This window comes from Loxodonta africana, chromosome 13 (genome assembly GCF_030014295.1).
Source record: "Loxodonta africana isolate mLoxAfr1 chromosome 13, mLoxAfr1.hap2, whole genome shotgun sequence".
NCBI lineage: Eukaryota > Metazoa > Chordata > Mammalia > Proboscidea > Elephantidae > Loxodonta > Loxodonta africana.
The window spans coordinates 68,071,558-68,089,633 of record NC_087354.1 but is presented as its reverse complement, the minus strand read 5'-3'; the positions used below and the strand labels follow the sequence as shown (position 1 = coordinate 68,089,633).

At 37.7% G+C, this 18,076-nt stretch overlaps 1 protein-coding gene across 1 annotated transcript in view; it reads left to right on the top strand.

The window, feature by feature from the left end:
- TTC29 (tetratricopeptide repeat domain 29) overlaps nucleotides 1-18,076 on the top strand; it is a 181,536-nt gene that overhangs the window by 141,011 nt on the left and 22,449 nt on the right. The window contains exon 7 of the mRNA XM_003417526.3: nucleotides 9,973-10,064. Within this exon, the coding sequence (XP_003417574.1) occupies nucleotides 9,973-10,064 (92 nt within the window). The remainder of the gene's footprint in view (nucleotides 1-9,972; nucleotides 10,065-18,076) is intronic.

The window sequence follows — 18,076 nt, the reverse complement described above, 5'->3', positions numbered from 1 at the left end:
GAGAATTCTTGATCATTTAGTCCAACCAATTGTCTTGCAAACTTGGAAGCTGTAAGGTAAGATAATCAAGTGATTCTTCTGAGGTCATGCAGTGAGCATGTGGCAGAAGAGAAACTAGAACTCATGTGTTTCGACTCTAGGTCTGTTCTGCACTGGACGATACTGCCTCCACTTACTCTGTTGGGCAATGTAAGCAGTCGGTGTGTGATAGATAGTCCAAATGATGCATAATGTGTTTCAGGGATAAAGAGTATGTACCCCAAATGATCAATACACATGACAATGCTAGACTAGTCACCATTTAAAAACACAGTTTGAGCCGAATGCAAAAGATCTAACTACTTCTATATATTATGGTTTACAAAGCTGCACACCTGATAGTCCTCTGTGTTTGTTCAATATAACATATTTGTAGAAAAGAATTGCAGTATTTATTGCACGTCAGATGCTATGCTTTTCCAGAAAGTGTATGAGAGCCCTTAAGTGGTGTGAGACCAATTCTGTTTACCCCCATTTTTATCATCATCTACCCGTGCCCATTGCTGGCTCCTGTAAGGTACCTCCGAATGCTGTTGCCCAGTCTGGTCCTCAAGCCTGTTAGTGCAGTGCTTGTCAGAAATCATTAGCCACTGATTCCTTTGACTAATGTTGCAGTTGATTGTCTGAATCATGTTCAGACACTGTAAATGAGGCAGAAACATCCTTTCTGCTCACCAACTGTGAAATGGCTAAAGGGGGTTAGATTGCCAGAAATCAGAATAAATGTATCTCCAATAAGATTTGGCAATGATTTCAAGCTCAAGATGGCAAGCTTGATTTTTTTTATTTCTGTATTTCTTACTGCACAAGCATAAATCTGGATCACTGCCTTTTCCTCCTCAAAGTAATGCACTGTATTGAGGGCAGTGCCCAACTTTTGTTATGAAATGACACAGTTTGGGATCTGTGCAGGGTATGTATGACAAAATGTTGGCTGTGCTGCTTTTTATAGTGGGCGAGGAAGAAAAGAAAGAGATAAAAAAAAAATGCCCCCTAGGCAATAGAGTCATAACTTCTCATTTGCAGATAAGGCCCTTGAACGCCCCCTTTATGGTTTTACAATTTGGGGGGTGAGGTGGGTTTATTTAAACTCTTCCAGAACCCCTGGATGTGAAGGCGAAATTAGAAATAAACGTTTATATGTGGCTAAACTCTTGGGGGTTTTAGTCACACTTATTTCAGAGCATCTCAGATGACTCTATAAACTTGGAGGCTTTGGGGAGGATAAACAGTGTCTTGCAATATTGGAACTACTGTCATGTGAGCAGGGATGGACTTATCTTGTCTGGTCCCACAAGACACAGACTTGGCTAGCAGTAGATGTTCCAGCCTTTGCCTCAGCTGAGCCAGTAATTTTCTCATATAACTCTCCAGCAACCTTAGTGATTAGCCTCACAAGGGGATAATTTGCAATCACGAAAATTGTTCAAAACCAAGAAAACCAAACCCGTTGCCATCGAGTTGATTCCAACTCATAGAGACCCTATAGGACAGACTAGAACTGCCCCATAGAGTTTCCAGGGAGCGCCTAGTAGATTCAAACTGCCAACATTTTGGTTAGCAGCCGTAGCTCTTAACCACTGCGCCACCAGGGTTTTCGAAATTATTCAAGCAGAGGGTAAATCGGGGTCGCTCAACAGTGACACTATTGACATTTGGGGGGAGAGGATTCTTTGTGTGGGGGGCTACATGTGCACTGCAGACTTTTTAGCAGCACATCTGGCCTCTACCCACTAGATACCAGTAAGAAGAAAAAATTCATCGAGTCAATTCTGATTCATGGCGACCCCATGTGTGCAGAGTAGAACTGCTCCATAGGGTTTTCAAGGCTGTGAACTTTTAGAAATAGATCGCCAATAGTCTTTCTTCTTTGGTGCCTCTGGGTGGGTTTGAACCACCAACCTTTCAGCTAGTAGTCAAGCATTTAACTGTTTACATCACCCAGAACACCTCCCAATTATGACAACCTAAAATGTCTCCCGACCCATTGCCATTGAGTCAATTCTGACTCACAGCGATCCTATAGGACAGAGTAGAACTGCCCCATAGGGTTTCCAAGAAGCGGCTGATGGATTCGAACTGCTGACCTTTTGGTTAGTAGCCGTAGTACTTAACCACTGCACCACCAGGCTCTATAAACATTGCCAAAATGTTTCCTGCTGGGGATAGAATCACCGCTGAGAACTATCAGACTTGATAAGTACATGGGGGAAATGAAGCAGTTACTTCATCTAAATCCTTATGGGCACTTTTAAACAGTTGATCTTATTGGAACCTCATAATATCCCTTCAAGGTAAGTTTTCTTTGTTCCATTTTACACTTCTGAAAATAAGCTCAGAGAGGTTAAGCCACCTGACACATTTCCAATGGTAGAGCTACTGACTCATTCAAAGACCTGTCTTACTTAAGACCCTATGATGTTTGGAGAAAATTTGAACATTCCAAAGGAGAATCGATTAAGTAACCAGTAAGATTCCTTCTAACCAATGAAATCTCTGAATCAAAGAACCTGGTCCACGCCTTCGGAGTAGGAGTGCCTACTGTTTTCAGTATTGAAATTAACTTTTTTTTTAAGAGACAAGTGGAGAGGTTGGCAAGTAGAGAAAGGAATGTATATATAAAGGAAAAGAAAAAAAAGAAAACCCTTCTAAAAATATGAACTAAATGTAGGATTAGAGTTCACTGAAATTTTTGAAAAATGATAAAATTTCCATTTCAAATGGTCTAGATTCTAGAACTTATTTTATATGGCGGTTTCTACGAGCTATTTTCGCACAGAAACGAAGGTATTTAGGGCCACCAACCAGGGCACAGAAGCCCATTTAAACTTCCTGTCACTGATCTGTAAAGTCCGGTAGTATTTTTCTCTCCTTTACCTAGGCATGAGGACAACTCAGCACAAAATTTTGAGAGCTTGGAATAATGAGAAACAAGAAGACAGCCAATTGCACAATCCTGGGTGTGGAGTTTTAACCAAATCCACTGAGCTGCCTAGAAAGTAAAAAGACAAAAGGTATAAATTTAAAAAGTCCCACAGAGGACTATTTTATGTGTATGTAGAATAAAGGAATGAAAACAGTAATAAACCTGCTTGACCTCCACAACAATAATCAAATCCTTTTTTTGTCATCAAAAAGAGAAATTGCAGTTTGAAAGTTTGCCACTTCATCTTAGCAGTTATCATGTAGCTCTTGTTACTTGGCAAAAACATTCTGCACATGAACCCTAAAGCAGACTTTTCTGTTGGATGTCTTGCTTCTCTGGACCCTGTTAAACCTTTTTTTTTTTTTTCCCCTCATTGTATCATTTATTACAAGTTCATTCCCATTGCCAAACCTTTGCTCTTTCCACCCTCCTCACTGCTTATCCAATTCCTATCATTGCTTTAAAATCATGCTAGAGTTTTTCTTCCTATATGAAGCTGTTCCCAATTGTATTTTGCTCATAGTTTTAAAATTCTGAAATTGACTCGTTTGTTCATTTATTTACAAACTGTCTCACCATTGCCCAAACCCAGCGTAGGTGCCTGAGGATGGACAGAGTAGAACTGCCCTCATAGAGTTTCCAAGGAGCAGCTGGTGGATTTGAACTGCCAACCTTTTGGTTCGCAGCAAAGCTCTTAACCACTACACCACTGTTGTTGTTGTTAGGTGCCATCAAGTCGGCTCCAACTCACAGCGACTCTATAGGACAGAGTAGAACTGTCCCATAGGGTTTCCAAGGAGCAGCTGGTGAATTCAAACTGCCGACCTTTTGGTCAGCAGCTGTAGCTCTTAACCACTGTGCCACCAGAGCTCCCTAAAATAAGTCTTGGCCCGCAGAAGACACTCAGTGTTTGTTTAACGAATTAATGCCTTTGGACTAAATGTTTAGCCCTTTATAAAGACTTACGGCCCCATATAATTTGTATTTCTATATGTCTTACTGCCTTCGATAATAAGGTCTTTAAGAGCAAGATATATAAAATTTTGTATCTAGAAGTCACCTCTAATAGAATGTGCTGGAAGAGTTCTCTGCATAATGTGTCGGTTCTGAAGGTCGAACATTCTGAAGAGAGTGACACAAAAGGAATGAAAGCAGCGTGGCATTACCTTTGCAGGTCCCAGTGCCTTCCAAACAAAAACCTGACCTCGCATCTGCTGCAGCACATTCCCTTCTTCTCTTTTTCCATCCTTCCATGCCACTGTGATGAGAAACACTGTGGAAAGCCATGTGGAGCTTCGAGAAAACCTGAAGCTGCAGGAGTAGACAAAGAAAAGAGAAAAATCAGCACATGCTTTAGAGATCACATCATAAAGGCATATTTCAAGTCAAGGTTGGCTTTTTTTTTCTTAGACATTTACCCCCAAATTATTCAGCCACACACTATCTGAATTGTTTCATTTCACTTTGTTAGACTCCATAAAACGCCGCCTGTAAGAAATGATTTGGGCTGAAACACAGCTTTTTTTTTTTTTGAACTACAGCTTCCTCTGGCAGAATTAATGATCTTTGGTTCATTCATTCCTAAGTATGAATTAGTTCAATTGACTGCTTTTCTTCTACCAGTGAGTTAAGGAAATTTCCCTGGAGAAATGCAAGCACCCAAGCAAGGAGAAGGGTACCAAAAGGGTAGAGGAAAGATGCCATGTTATTTCAGAATTTTTCTCAAAACAGACCTTTAACCCAATGAAAAGAAAAAGCAGCAAACATTCCAAATGAACTGGGACAGGGTGGCACAAGGGATCCTTGTGGTGATGGAAATGTTCTGTATCTTGGCTGTGATGGTGCTCACAGGAATACGTAAAAATCGAAACCCACTGCCGTCAAGTTGATTCTGACTCATGGCAACCCCGTGTGCTACAGAGTGATCTGTGCTTCATAGGGTTTTTTTGGCTGTAATCTTTATGGAAGCAGCTTGCCAGGCCTTTCTTCTGTGGCCCTCTTGGATGGGTTCCAACCACCAACCTTTACGTTAGTTGATAAGCACAAACTATTTACACCACCCAGAGACACGTGAATGTATTCGTGATAAAATAACATAGAACTTAGTACATACACACAAAACCCAGTAAGTGCAATGTAAAACTGGTGAACTCTAGATAAGGTCGATGAATTGTGTCAATGTCCACATCCTGGTTGTGACATTGTACTGTAGTTATGCAAGATGTTTTACCATTGGTGAAAACTGGGTGAAGGGTATAGGAGATCTTTCTGTATTATTTCTTACAAGTGCATGTGAATCTACAATGATCTTCAAATGAAAAATTTTTAAAACAAATGAACCAGGGCAATTATTTTCTTACAATGGCTAGGAAAGGGCTCTATCTGATTTGGGAAAGTTAGGCCTAGAGTGATCATCATCATAGTGTTTTGAAGAAAGTTTCAGTTGTCAAAGTGGACATAAGGGCCATGACTGGAAGAACATTTTCTTCTTTGATGTTACCTGAAATACAGGGAATATAAGAAAGAAATTGCAGTAGGTTAAGAAATGGAAAATCAGAGAAAGGCAAGAAGGGGGATCAATACCAAATAGTTTATTTCCTCCTGCGCAGGGCACCCTCATAATTGGTAGTCTTAAGCATGTGAAAGAAAGAAAAGAAATGAGTGTTTGATACTACCCATTGCTGTCAAGTCAGTTCTGCCTCATAGCAACCCTGTGTGTTACAGAGTAGAATTGAACTCAGTAGGGTTTTCTTGGCCATAATCTTTACTGAAGCAGATCACCAGGCCTTTTTTCTGAGGAACTGCTAGGTGGGTTCGAACTGCCAACCTTTCTGTTAGTATCAAGAACTTAACCATTTGCACCATTAGGGTCTTTATTTGCTATTACTAGGCCTAGTAATGTCTTATTTGTCCCCTTAAAGATGCCAAAGGTCAGGTACAGAATTTATGTTTATTATCTTCCAGAAGGACAAGGCTACGTTTCTATTCCCTCTCTCTCTCTCTAGGACACACATACGTATATGTGGGTGTATGTATATACATATATATATGTATATCCCACTCAGTTTGTCTACAGGTGACAACCTGAAGGCTATTGTAGTTAAATAAATTAATGATCTTTAAAATTTGATTCTACAGCAAACAATTCTTCAAAGAATTTGCATCATGTCGCCAACATATTATTCTTTTGCCTACTCTCATTTTTTTTATTTTAAGTATTCTACCAGCTTTGTTTTTAGGTGACTGATAGTAATGATCTCATTTTAAGAACCTAGATTTTATTTGAAAATATCTTCACAAATAGATCTATTTCATTCTGGTGGGAAAATTAAGCCTGTTGTCTTAAAACTTCTAGTCAAATAGTTTTCAAGGCTGAGTTTCCATTATTCACTGAAATTTTTGGAGCAATTTGCTTGTGTGACCATGTAAACACTCAGTATTTATTAAGTATATTAACCGAATTTTCTAATTTTGGTAACCTTGGTGTTCATTTAAATGTACATAGTACCATGCTTAATCAGTGTTTTCCTCTCTCTTGACAAAGGTTAAGTTTATTGTCCATAAATGTTGAATCATTTTCTGTTTGTTGAAATACTTTGCACTTGGGGCCCCGCTGGTGGGTTCCAGCCACCAACCTTTACGTTAGTAAAAGATGAACACAAACCATTGGTACCACCCAGAGACACATGAGTATTTTTTCTCTATTTATTTATTTGTTTGTTTCTCTCATCTTTGATTTGTGATGATGGATTTTAACCTCCCAGATCCTGGCTTTGTTTCCAACCCATGACGTGCCACAGGGACAGTCAATCAAGAACAATAATAGATCGTTCAGATTTCCACACCATGTTTTCTCACTTCAAGTATTCTTTGTAAAAAGATTTCACTCTTTGTCTTATGATTCAAGTTGATCAAGATATATTAGTTTGTAAACTATTCCTTGCCTACTTTAAAAAGCAGGTGAGGTGGTTTACCATAAGATCAGTATAAAACATCTTTATTTTCTATGAAACCCATAGTCTCATGCTGTTTTTCCACTTACTTTTGTATATATATAATTTTTTTTTAATGAAGACCTCCCTGCACCCTGAGTTTATTCCATAATGTTTTGAACTGCAGAATTCACCAGTCTACTGGGTTTTGACTTGTATTTTCCTTATGATCTCACCTATATGAATTTCCTCTTTAATTACAGCTTGCATTCCTGAGGAGTAGAGACCATGTCTTCCTTTGATTTTGCCCAGATCCTCCTTTGATTTAGGCAGCACCTATCAAGGCCCTCAGTGTGGATTTATTTTATATAATTGACTATTTCCCTATTGGGCCAATAATGAACTATATTCTTCCTACTGCCCATATACTTCATACTTTTAGGTAAGGTATTTCAGGGGATACATGACTTCTCTCAAGCTACAAATAAGTGTGTTGTCTTTACTTTTAAAGAGGGAAACTTCCACCAGGGGTAGTTGGCTACCAGATTTCCAAGGAATCTTGTCCTAACATTTACTTAACACTTTACATTGTTTCATGGTGGTCTCACAAAAGTCCTAGAGGTAGATTTGGTTTGCTTTTGCTTTTGTTTTACTTCTAAGAAAATTAAACCCCTGGGAGCTTGCATGGCCCAAGCGTGTTGGTCGTTGAAGAGCTAAGACTTGAATTCGGTTCTTCTTACTCTAATAAGGTTAATGTTACTCTAATAGGGTTAATATCATTCCAATAGATCACATCTGGCCCAAACTATATAGAATCAAGACTAAGACCAGAGTCAAAACTGCAGATTGAGCTACTTGTTGCCCTTCCTGCCTCCTGGAAATGTGGGACATGGTTGTGAGATAGAAGCCATCCACAATGAAGTATCTACCTATGGTTTCTTGGGCAGTTACTCTCCTATCCATGGGCTAAAGAGTCACACCTCTCAGATTAAACTGAGCACCTCTGGAAGTCACTGTGCTGCTTCAGGGCCCAAGTTGGCTTCGGCATGGAAGGATGGTGTAGTATAAGCAAGTTTAAACACTGGCAAAACCTGTCTTCACTCATTGCTAAGTTGCGTAGTTGCTTCAGTCCCAAGTCTGTACACCTAGACTCTAAATACCTCAAGGGTTGCAAGCATATCTTCTCCTATTGAATATTCTCTAGAGTATAACATAGTACCTGGTACACAGTAACAGTATTTGCTGGGGGAAAAAATAGTTTTTACATAAAATATAATTATATCCCATCTTCACTTTAAAGTTCTAGAATGCCATAGGAGAATGTATGCACTTCAAAAGACACTATAAAATCTCTTCCTAAATACCTTGATGTTTAGATTCAATAAGGTCTTTAATAAACTCACAAAATTCACAGGTTCTGCCCCTGAACTCAGAAAGGTCTACTTTAAGTCATACAAGATTGAATCAAGGTGGTGTCAGTTATGCAATACACAGCAAAAAGAACATTCTCAGGTTTACACAAGGGTTATTAAAAGACTAAAAATAAGAATCAACATATTTAGGTTTACGGTTTCACAGGAACTAAAACACTGGGCCAAAATGTATCAGTTCCTAAGTTTTAATATCCATATTATGTCAAGCCCACCACCTGTCTGTCACTTTGTCATAGTATGGTGGTTTGTGTGTTGCTTTAGTGCTAGAAGCTATGCCACCAGTATTTCAAATACCAGCATGGTCACCCATTGTGGACAGATTTCAGTGGAGCTTCTGACTAAGACAGAGTAGGAAGAAAGGCCTGGCAATCTAATTCCAAAAATTAGCCAGTGAAAAATCCTATGGATCACAATAGAATATTGTCTGATACAGTGCTGAAAGATGATCCTCCTAGGTTCAAAGGCAGTCAAAATACACAGTGGCTCCAGCAACAAACTCAACATACCAATGATCATGAAGATGAGGCAGGACTGGGCAACATTCTGTTCTGTTATACGTGGGGTCGCCATGAGTCAGAGCCAGTTCAATGGCTGCTGACATTGTCAAGCAGTATGTTATAAATCTCATAAAACCCAGATTTTGTAAGATATCACAGTGGCCTCATTGAAATTATTTCCCAAATATTTACTTAAAGAAAATAAAGACTAGTATCAACCCAGCCTCTATAACACTCCCACATTGTCAGCTGCCTGAGGCTGGCAGTAACACACAGGGCCCATATATGTCCTTCCTCGCACTGACTCTCTCTCCCAAACCCCACCCAGTGACTTTCACTAGTTCTTTCTTAGAAAATGTACAAAAAGAATTTCCATAGAGGTCTTTGGAGATTTCTTGTGTCCTCATGTGTGTAATAGGTTGGGTCAAGTAACAATGAAGGAATAAGAAAGAATGGGGTCTTTGTTTTTATGCTTTTTCCTTCTTCTGGCCATTGGAAGGGGAAAGAAAAGTGAAAAGGAACATTACGCCATATAGATGATGTCAGTATTAAATTATATTAAGGGCATATGTTTGGCTGTGGCAGCTGTAATCTTTTGATTATTGAAGAGATTGTTGGTAATGAAGTACATTTGTAAGAAATATTTTTAGTGTGTACCATATATGTGTACAAACCATGAGATACGCATCTAATAAAATGAAGAATTTAGAAATTGCCTGGCACCTAAAGTCATGCTTTTCAAATAGCTATTTATAGAAAGATAAGTGATATTTAAGCTATGATAGTAGAATATTATCATCTGCCTTATATTACCTTAGATAATAGTTCTATACTTTACAATAACATTGTAAACCATTCAATTATTTATTCACACCTAAGTTACATAAATTGGAAGATTGGGGACGGTGCGGGAAAAGAATTATTTTTACCAAAGTAAGACCTCACTGTCATGGCTTAAAGAGATAGCTGTGAAACAAGCTATACTAGAGATAAAAATAAACCAAAGCAGCATGAATTTTTCATAAACAAAAGAATTTTTATGGGGACATTATAAACCACTATTAATTTTCATCTTCTCTTAGGAAATGAGCCACTGGCGTGTCTGGTCATTCTGTATGTTTCAGGCTTACTTCTCTTTCTCATAGGTCCTCAATACTTACAGTCAGATCTCCACAGACCTAGATGATGATCTCAGCCTGGGGAGAGCCTACGAAGCCACAGCCAAGGTCCTGCAGAGGTAAGCTAGCACATCCTCGTCTTGCTGTCACCGTGAAGGCACTCAGCTGTGAAAGACTGAAATTGTTTGAGGTCTGTCGCTTCCCATCAGTGCCTGCTGAAATTTTAAGCAGCGCTTCTCTTAAGCGACCCTTTGATAGTCAGTTATTTTAAACCAATATGGTGTTTTAACATATGCATCTAAACTCTTCTTTGTCTGTTCCTCCTTTGTATTACTTTTCTTTTCGGCGTTCTGTAAGTTTAGTGATGACCTTGAATGAAACAGGAAAAAAAAAAAAAATCAGGTCACCTCTCCCAGGTTAAAAAAGCAGACAGCACAGAACTATATAGTACGCTTCAGTGACCATGGCTTGCCATAACCTTTCCAGGTCTCTTCTTTGAGAAGAGTTTCCATTTGTGGTTCAGCCATGCATCTTCCATTAAGACATCTGTCCTGTGAGCATATCTGGATAAACAATTGGGTACAAAAACAATATTCTCATGATTTCATTGAAAAGAGAAGTTTTTTTTTTAAGTATACATGAAAAACTTTGGATACTATTTTTCCGTGATAAATATATGACCAGCCTTTCACACATTTGTACTGTGATTTTTGTATACTCCATTTATTTATTTTTTTTATGACATAGTAACATTATGATTAAGCCAAGATCGAATAAAGTTGGAAAGTCTTTGAAGGTAAACCCACTGCCGTCGAGTCAGTACCAACTTGTAGCAACCTTCTAGGGCAGAGCAGAACTGCCCCATAGGGTTTCCAAGGCTGTCTAAGTCTTTACTGAAGACATCTTTCTCCCACGGAGCAGCTGGTGGGTTCTGAACCGCTGACCTTTTGGTTAGCAGCCAAGCACTTAGCCACTGCACCACCAGGGCTCCTGGTTTTTATATACTATCTTGGCATATCCAAAATACAGCTTTTTAGCAATGACAACAATATCAATGATGAAAGTAAATAATAACAGATGTAAATTGTATTAACCCTGAATATTAAATTCTTCCCATTTATAGTTCAGTTGTAGATAACATACGGATTTATCCTTTTGAAGGTAATTATCTGAAAGACATTTGAAGCATTAAATGCCCAGTGAACCGAAAGTGAAATCATCATTACATAAGTACCACCGTCAAAACACTAGAGCAGCTGGTGGGTTCAAATAGTTGACCTTTCAGTTAGCAGCTGAGCATTTAACCACTGTGCCACCAGGGCTCCTTAGCAAAACTGTAAAGACACTAAAAAGACCACTGGTTGCCAGAGGGAGGGGGGAGGGGATAAGTAAGTGTAACACTGGATGTTTTAAGGACAGTGAGACTATTCTCCCTGATACTGTAAATGGTGGGTACATGACATCGCACATTTGTCAAAACCCATGGAACATAGAAACAGTTGAATTGGTATATGTTTTGCTGTGTATATTCTCAACAACAACAAGATAAAATTTTTTTTTAATTACACACACACACAAAGAGTGAAGACTTGGAAGTCAGACAGAACTAGCCCAAGCCCCAAGTCTGTCCCTTCTTGTGCAGTCATGAACAATTACCCTGTTTTCTTGTCTCTGTTGTTGTTGTTGTTGTTATAAAAAAAAGAAAGAAAATCACGGGACCTACAACACAAAGAGTGAACCCTCATGTAAACTATGGACTTTAGTTAATAGCAACGTATCAATATTGGTTCATCAAACCAATATTTATAAAATAATTTTTATGAAATGACACTTCAGTTATGCCCCAACATAACAAAAGAGATAAACCTCCCAGGAAAATTTTTTCTTTCACAAACGTTTATTGAGCACCTACTATGTCACAGGACAAGAAAAGTGTTGGAATGCCCCTTTGGTCATTGGGGGATGAGTGTCACTATTCCCGCATGCCAGGACTCTGTAATTAGGAAATATTTTCCCACTAAACAAAATACTTTAAATATTTAAATTTAAGTATCTGTAGAGTGACCTTTCCCACAAGGGGGTAGTCACCACAGTGTACTGACATGAAATTAACTGCCAAATGCAATTCATGGACTTCGTAATTATTTTTGAAACTTTTGGAGACATAAGGTTGTCTTTGAAGAATTCTCATCTGTTCAACTTTGTGTGTCATCTGGAATATTTTAGTCTCAGCCCTCGGATTTGAATTCCTGGCCTAAGCAGTCAAAACTAAGGGAAGTGTTGAACAGCTATCTGGTAAAGTTTGACAATAAAGACAGACAACCTAATATTTCAATTTTGTTCATTAAGTCTTATGTAGGGTTTAGGAGTGGGATACGATACAGCTATATTTGATACACGATTGTAAGGATGGCGCAGGAGTGGGTAGAGTTTCATTCTGTTGTGCATAGGGTCACAATGAGTTGGAACCGACTCGATGGCACGTAACAACAACAACATATTTGATATACCATTAAGCAGGGTATGGTTTTGGTAAGGTATAGGTACTACTCTGTTTGAACACTTTCAACAGCCTAAGTAAACATATAATGGAGCAAATGAAATGAATCCAACTTATATGAATTCCTATCTACTGAAGTTCCACCTATGATTTGTATAGTAGACCTGGGTTCTAAATTTTATAATGTTATGCAATACACAAGAGAGTGCAGGGCATTCTTCTTCTGAGGTCACAGGGAAAACTTGTCCCAAAGCCCCAGCAAGCTTTCCAGTCCAAATCTGTCATTGTGCAGTGTTGCTGTGGGTCATGAGAGAGCACTCAAGGGCACATCAGACCTCAGGATATTTCTTTCACCATCAGTGGAAAATAACTCGAGTGTGGCCTATTGACAGCAGCCATAGGATTCAAAACCAAAAATTCTAGTCAGGTGGGCAATAACACCCTGGATACCTGCACAGCCTGGTTAAATCAAGTGCACTAAATATTCAAAACGTTTTGATATAAATTAGTGGTCATTTTTAGAAAATTTCACTTCAAAGTCTTAACTTCTTTGAGACATAAATATATGTATGTATAAATTGTCTTTCTCAGGTTAGCAGCAACATCCAAGAAATGGAACCCAGCCAAAATAGAGGAAATTATGGTGGTGGCAGCTGAGAAATAAATCAAGCTGCGTAGGAAGCTAGCCTCACCTCTAAATCTCTTTTTCCTAACCTGTGCAATTGCGCAAGTTTCACTAATGGTAGCCCTGTCTCTATAAACATATTTTATCTCTTTAAAGGAAATGGAGGTTGGTTGCCATGTCTAGGATAAGTGTGAGTCTAAGGCCGTCAGCTGAGCATGCATGAAAGGTGAATAAACTCTAAGGCTGGAAGCTTCTCAAATGGTTATAAGAATTTATACTGAGCCTTCAATTGAAAACATGCCACGTTCCTTAAAGACTGAGGACTTAGTTATATGCAGTTGCCCATTTGGTAATACTAGACCTGGCCCTGGTGTTAGAAGAGTTATTGATGAAGGCTTTAATGGTGAACAGGTTTATTGTTTTTGATGTTTGTATGAATAATATTAATTACTCAAGACCTTAAGCAGCATAACAAAAAAATAAAATAAACATTTATAATATGTTCCCCTCCCCCCAGTTGGAATACGAGTGAAAAAAAGCTGCTATTCCAAAACGATCACAACAATTGCCTTAGGACAGCTATAAAAGCCCAGAATTTTCTCAAACAGAATAATGGTCCATAAAACAAAGATATAGTGAGTTGAGAAATTACCAAGTAAATATTACTAGTATATAGTCATTGAATTTAAGTAATTAGAGAAGAAAAAAACCCTTCATTTTCCTTATGGCCTTTTTTTTTTTTGCCTCATTTACTGAAATAACTATGACAACTCTCCAACCTAATAGTGATTACTTTAAAAAAGAACCTAGGGGGGAAAAATCACAGAAATGAGAGCTGCTCAAGATACACTGGTCACAACTAGCCCATCTCTGGGTTTATCCCATACCAATTGTAAATCTTCTTGCGAACTAGAGTTCAATTATTTCCTGGAAAACTTTCCTTAGTGGAGATCTTTAAATCAATCAGTACAAAGTTTGAAGTGTGAAAATTACCTTTCTGTTATAGCTGAAAATTAATTTCTTCTTGCTTGAGAGAAATGGCACGCCCTAGTAATTTTCATACATTCTTTAAAATAGAACATCAAGGCTTCGATGCGAAATTTCCTAAAAATGACCCCCCCACACACAAAAAAATTACGTCAAAACATTTCTATTAATTCATGAAATTAAGAACAGCTTTTTACATTTTCTCCTGTCACTGATTCCATTTGCCTTATGACTTTCATCTGTGGCCCACAAACTTGGTGGCACAATCAACAAACCCCTTGGTGGCTGTTTCATCTCTGCTCTATTTGATTTCTTCTCTCTGAGTAAATGATTAAGTTTTCATGCATTGGTTCAACCAAAATCTATGTTCACTCAACCACATCCTTTATTGATTACTTCTACTGCAAACAGTAGGCCAAGTGTGATATACATAATTGGACAGTTGTCAGGGGATGTGGGTCTTAACAGTCCCATTTTCCCAGTTGGAGGCTGGAATCACCTTGATACACAAATATTCTGCACTGTTTCATTCTCAATCTTTGGACCGAGGAGTCCTCTTCCTCAGAATATATGTTTTTAACTCTCTAAGGCCTGGTTGAATGAATTTAATGATTATCCCATATAATATGCTGTTCAAGTTGCACCTGTGCACTGCATATAGAAAACTGGAATTAATATTTGTCTAACATTTTAACCTTGTCCTTTAACTTATATAATCTGTAGCCATTCTGTAAGAAAACATTTGATTTTTTTTTTTCCAAAGGAAGATTGGCTTCACAACCTATTGCTAACTTTTAAGTTTCGAGACCTTTTAACCTTCGTACAATGTCTATATTTCAGATGTTATATTAACAGGTTTTCTGGTTATAATATTGTCCATTCACTGCATAGGGCATCTAGTTTATAATTGAAAGACTTTTTCTGTAGCATTATTTCTTAGGGCAAATTTGAGATAATTCTGGATGTTTTGGAGATCTGTTGCCCCTTTGGGGAAAAAAAGACAACTCGAGTCACCCAGCAATAGGTTTATTTATACCGTTTTGTGTTTCCTGTTCTCTGAACTTGGTTTTTGTTTTGTGTGGGTTTTTTTTTTTTAATGTTGTAATTTAATAATCTTTTTTTTTTTTAGTAGGCCAAACCTAATCCAAAATACACTTTCTTCAAAAAATATATCAGCTTTTAGGAACATGAACATAAATAAGCTTCATTGAGCTCATTTTAGCTTAAAAAATACGTAATAATAATTTTTCCCTAAGATTTTAAAGTGATATGCAAAGAAACTTCCATTTTTTTCTTTCTTCACTGATTTTTTTCTTGACTATTACAGTCCAGAAAATAGCTTACAATGTTAATGTCAAGTTGATAAAAACATTTTTAGCCTTAGAAATGCACAAGTTTGCTCAAAATTCTAAAAAAAAAAAAAACTAAGCGTTCTATTATTTCCTTTATTAACATTTTCATATTAGCATGTTCTCTTAATGCCACTTTAGTTGTTCACAAAACAAATATTTAAATGAAAATAATCAGTGCACCTCTCTCGTCATATTTTACTCCAGTGAAGTCTGGCTATGCCTGCATCTGGAAAATTCCTCAAAGAGTTCATAGTTTTTCTGGAGAATTGAGCAATGTTTAAGTGCAGAAGAAGATTATCCAGAATTTTGTTATGAAAAAGTGAAGACGGATTCATAAAAAGCAGTATTCACAACTTCAGGACCATGGAATTCCAATCTATTTCTGAAATGTAGAGCATTCTTTTACCGATAAGAAAGGAAAAAAAAAAAAAGATACATTTGATGGTATCTGATACCTACAGAATAAACAACAAAAAATGTTAGTTTGTTGACTCTGCTTCCTAGAAAATAGAAATCAGGACTTTATGCAGCTGTCTGTTTCTCACAGTGTACTTTCATATGTAGTTTCTAATTCATTGCCTTATGAGAGATTTTCCAAAGTAATGCTTAACAAAACATGATATTCTCCTCTGCTAGTGGCAGATAATATCAATTAGGGAACCACGGACATGGTAGCCTTTTATTTCACTGAGAAATAGTAATAATAATAGTTGTCATTTACTGGATTCCCTACTATGTGCCAGAATATGTAACATATAGGTATATATAGCCCGTCACTGTGAGTTGGAAAATTATGTATGTGTATATATATATGCATAGGGTTGCTGAGTAAAAATTGACCCACTGGCAGTGAGTTTTATATATATATATATAAAATATGTATATTATATATATATAACTTTCTATATACATGTATATACTACGTGTTACAAGTTTTTTGCCAACCTTGCAACCCCCGAGCATGCTATTTTTTAAGTGCACTGTGCCAGTTTTTTTACATGTTGCTGACTTCAATTGACACTAAGAAGACATAATTAAACTATGAAATAAGCAGATTTAACATAACTCACTTAAGATGATCTGATAAGGTTTTCACATTCAACTGTTGAGCTAATGCACTGTAATTACCAACTTAAATGAATACAGACAAATGCATAGCTTGATTATTTATTTTCTGATTGCCAGGGGACTACAAAAATCAATCCATAACTTCTTGGCCACGGCTTATACCTTTATTATACAGTTATGATCAAAAGTAACACTTTCAGGATATTTTTATACACCTAAATAAGAGATTAAAGAGAATGAACAGAAAGATATAATTTACCTGTAATGTGGAAGAACTGTGGAGGCCAAAATTCACTTCTGGAAATGTCACAAGACATGCCCAGTATATACATGGGTGGGCTATGCCAGAACTATTTTACTTAAATTCATCATTTCCGTGCGTTGTATGTGTGAGCACGTTATTTGCAAAAATGTGGTATATGTGTATATACATATATATAGACATAGATATATATACATATACACTTTTCTGTATACACAGCACATATATATATAACTTTTCAACTCAGGACAACTTATGGCCATTTTGAAAATGAGGAAACTTGAGAAAGGGTATAGATATGATCAAAGTTATTCAGCCAAGAGGCTGAGCTCAATCAGAGCCTAGTCTACTATGACTTTTAAATAATCTTATTTTTACAAACATACTAAAGCTCATATATGAAAATGAACATTGCCCCCATCAAATCTTGAGAGGTCATGCAGGTTGGTACCCCCAATCTGCCACTGCACATTTAAAATGAACTCCTTTGAAAGTGCCTTCTGAGCTGGGGCCTATTCTTTTGAATAGCCCCAGTGACAGCACTTCATTGTTCCAAAGGTGAGTTTGATCTCTGGAAAGAGCCAGAAAAATCTGGAGTCACGTTTAGAAAATGGTAAATAATCTCTATAGGTAACTCCATGTTTTGGACAAGATTCATTAAACTACTTATGAATGCTTTATAGCAATCCAATGTGAGGAGGTTTCCGGAAGGGGCATTCCAAAAATGTCATCAGCCATCTTCAAAGGTAGCCACTTGGAAGGAACTGCACTCCTTTGCATGCTAAGTGTGCCTGGCAATTGGAAATGTGGGTCTGGAGCACAGGGGGAAAAAAAATCAGGGCTAGAATAAAGATTTGCCAGACATCTGCATGAAGAAATTAGGCCATGTCATAGTAGTTTTTGAAATTGCTGATAGTAAGCCATTAGATGGAATGGAGAAGGAAGCCCAGGGCAGAACCCTGGAAAGAGGCAACTTTGGGTGGGCAGAAACCTCAAAGTTAGTGAGAGATACAGGGGGAGTACTGAGAGAAGTGAGAGTAAGAGAGAAACCAAGGCTAGATGGTTTACCTGTAATATAGAAGGATTAGACTGTGAGACGCTCTTAGAGAGGAAAAACTGATTTTGAGAAAGAGGGGTTGGTTACACCAGTGAGTCCCAACCTGTGTGTTGAACCCTGGGCAAGGGTGGAAGAGGGAGAGATGAAAAGCAAAGCCAGGGGTCTGTGAATCTGTAAGCATACTAAGCATTATTGTGTAGTTCATATTCCAAAGATGTCTCCCACAATACATATTGTAATTTTTAATGTATATAGATTCGTTGAAATCACCATTGTGTTT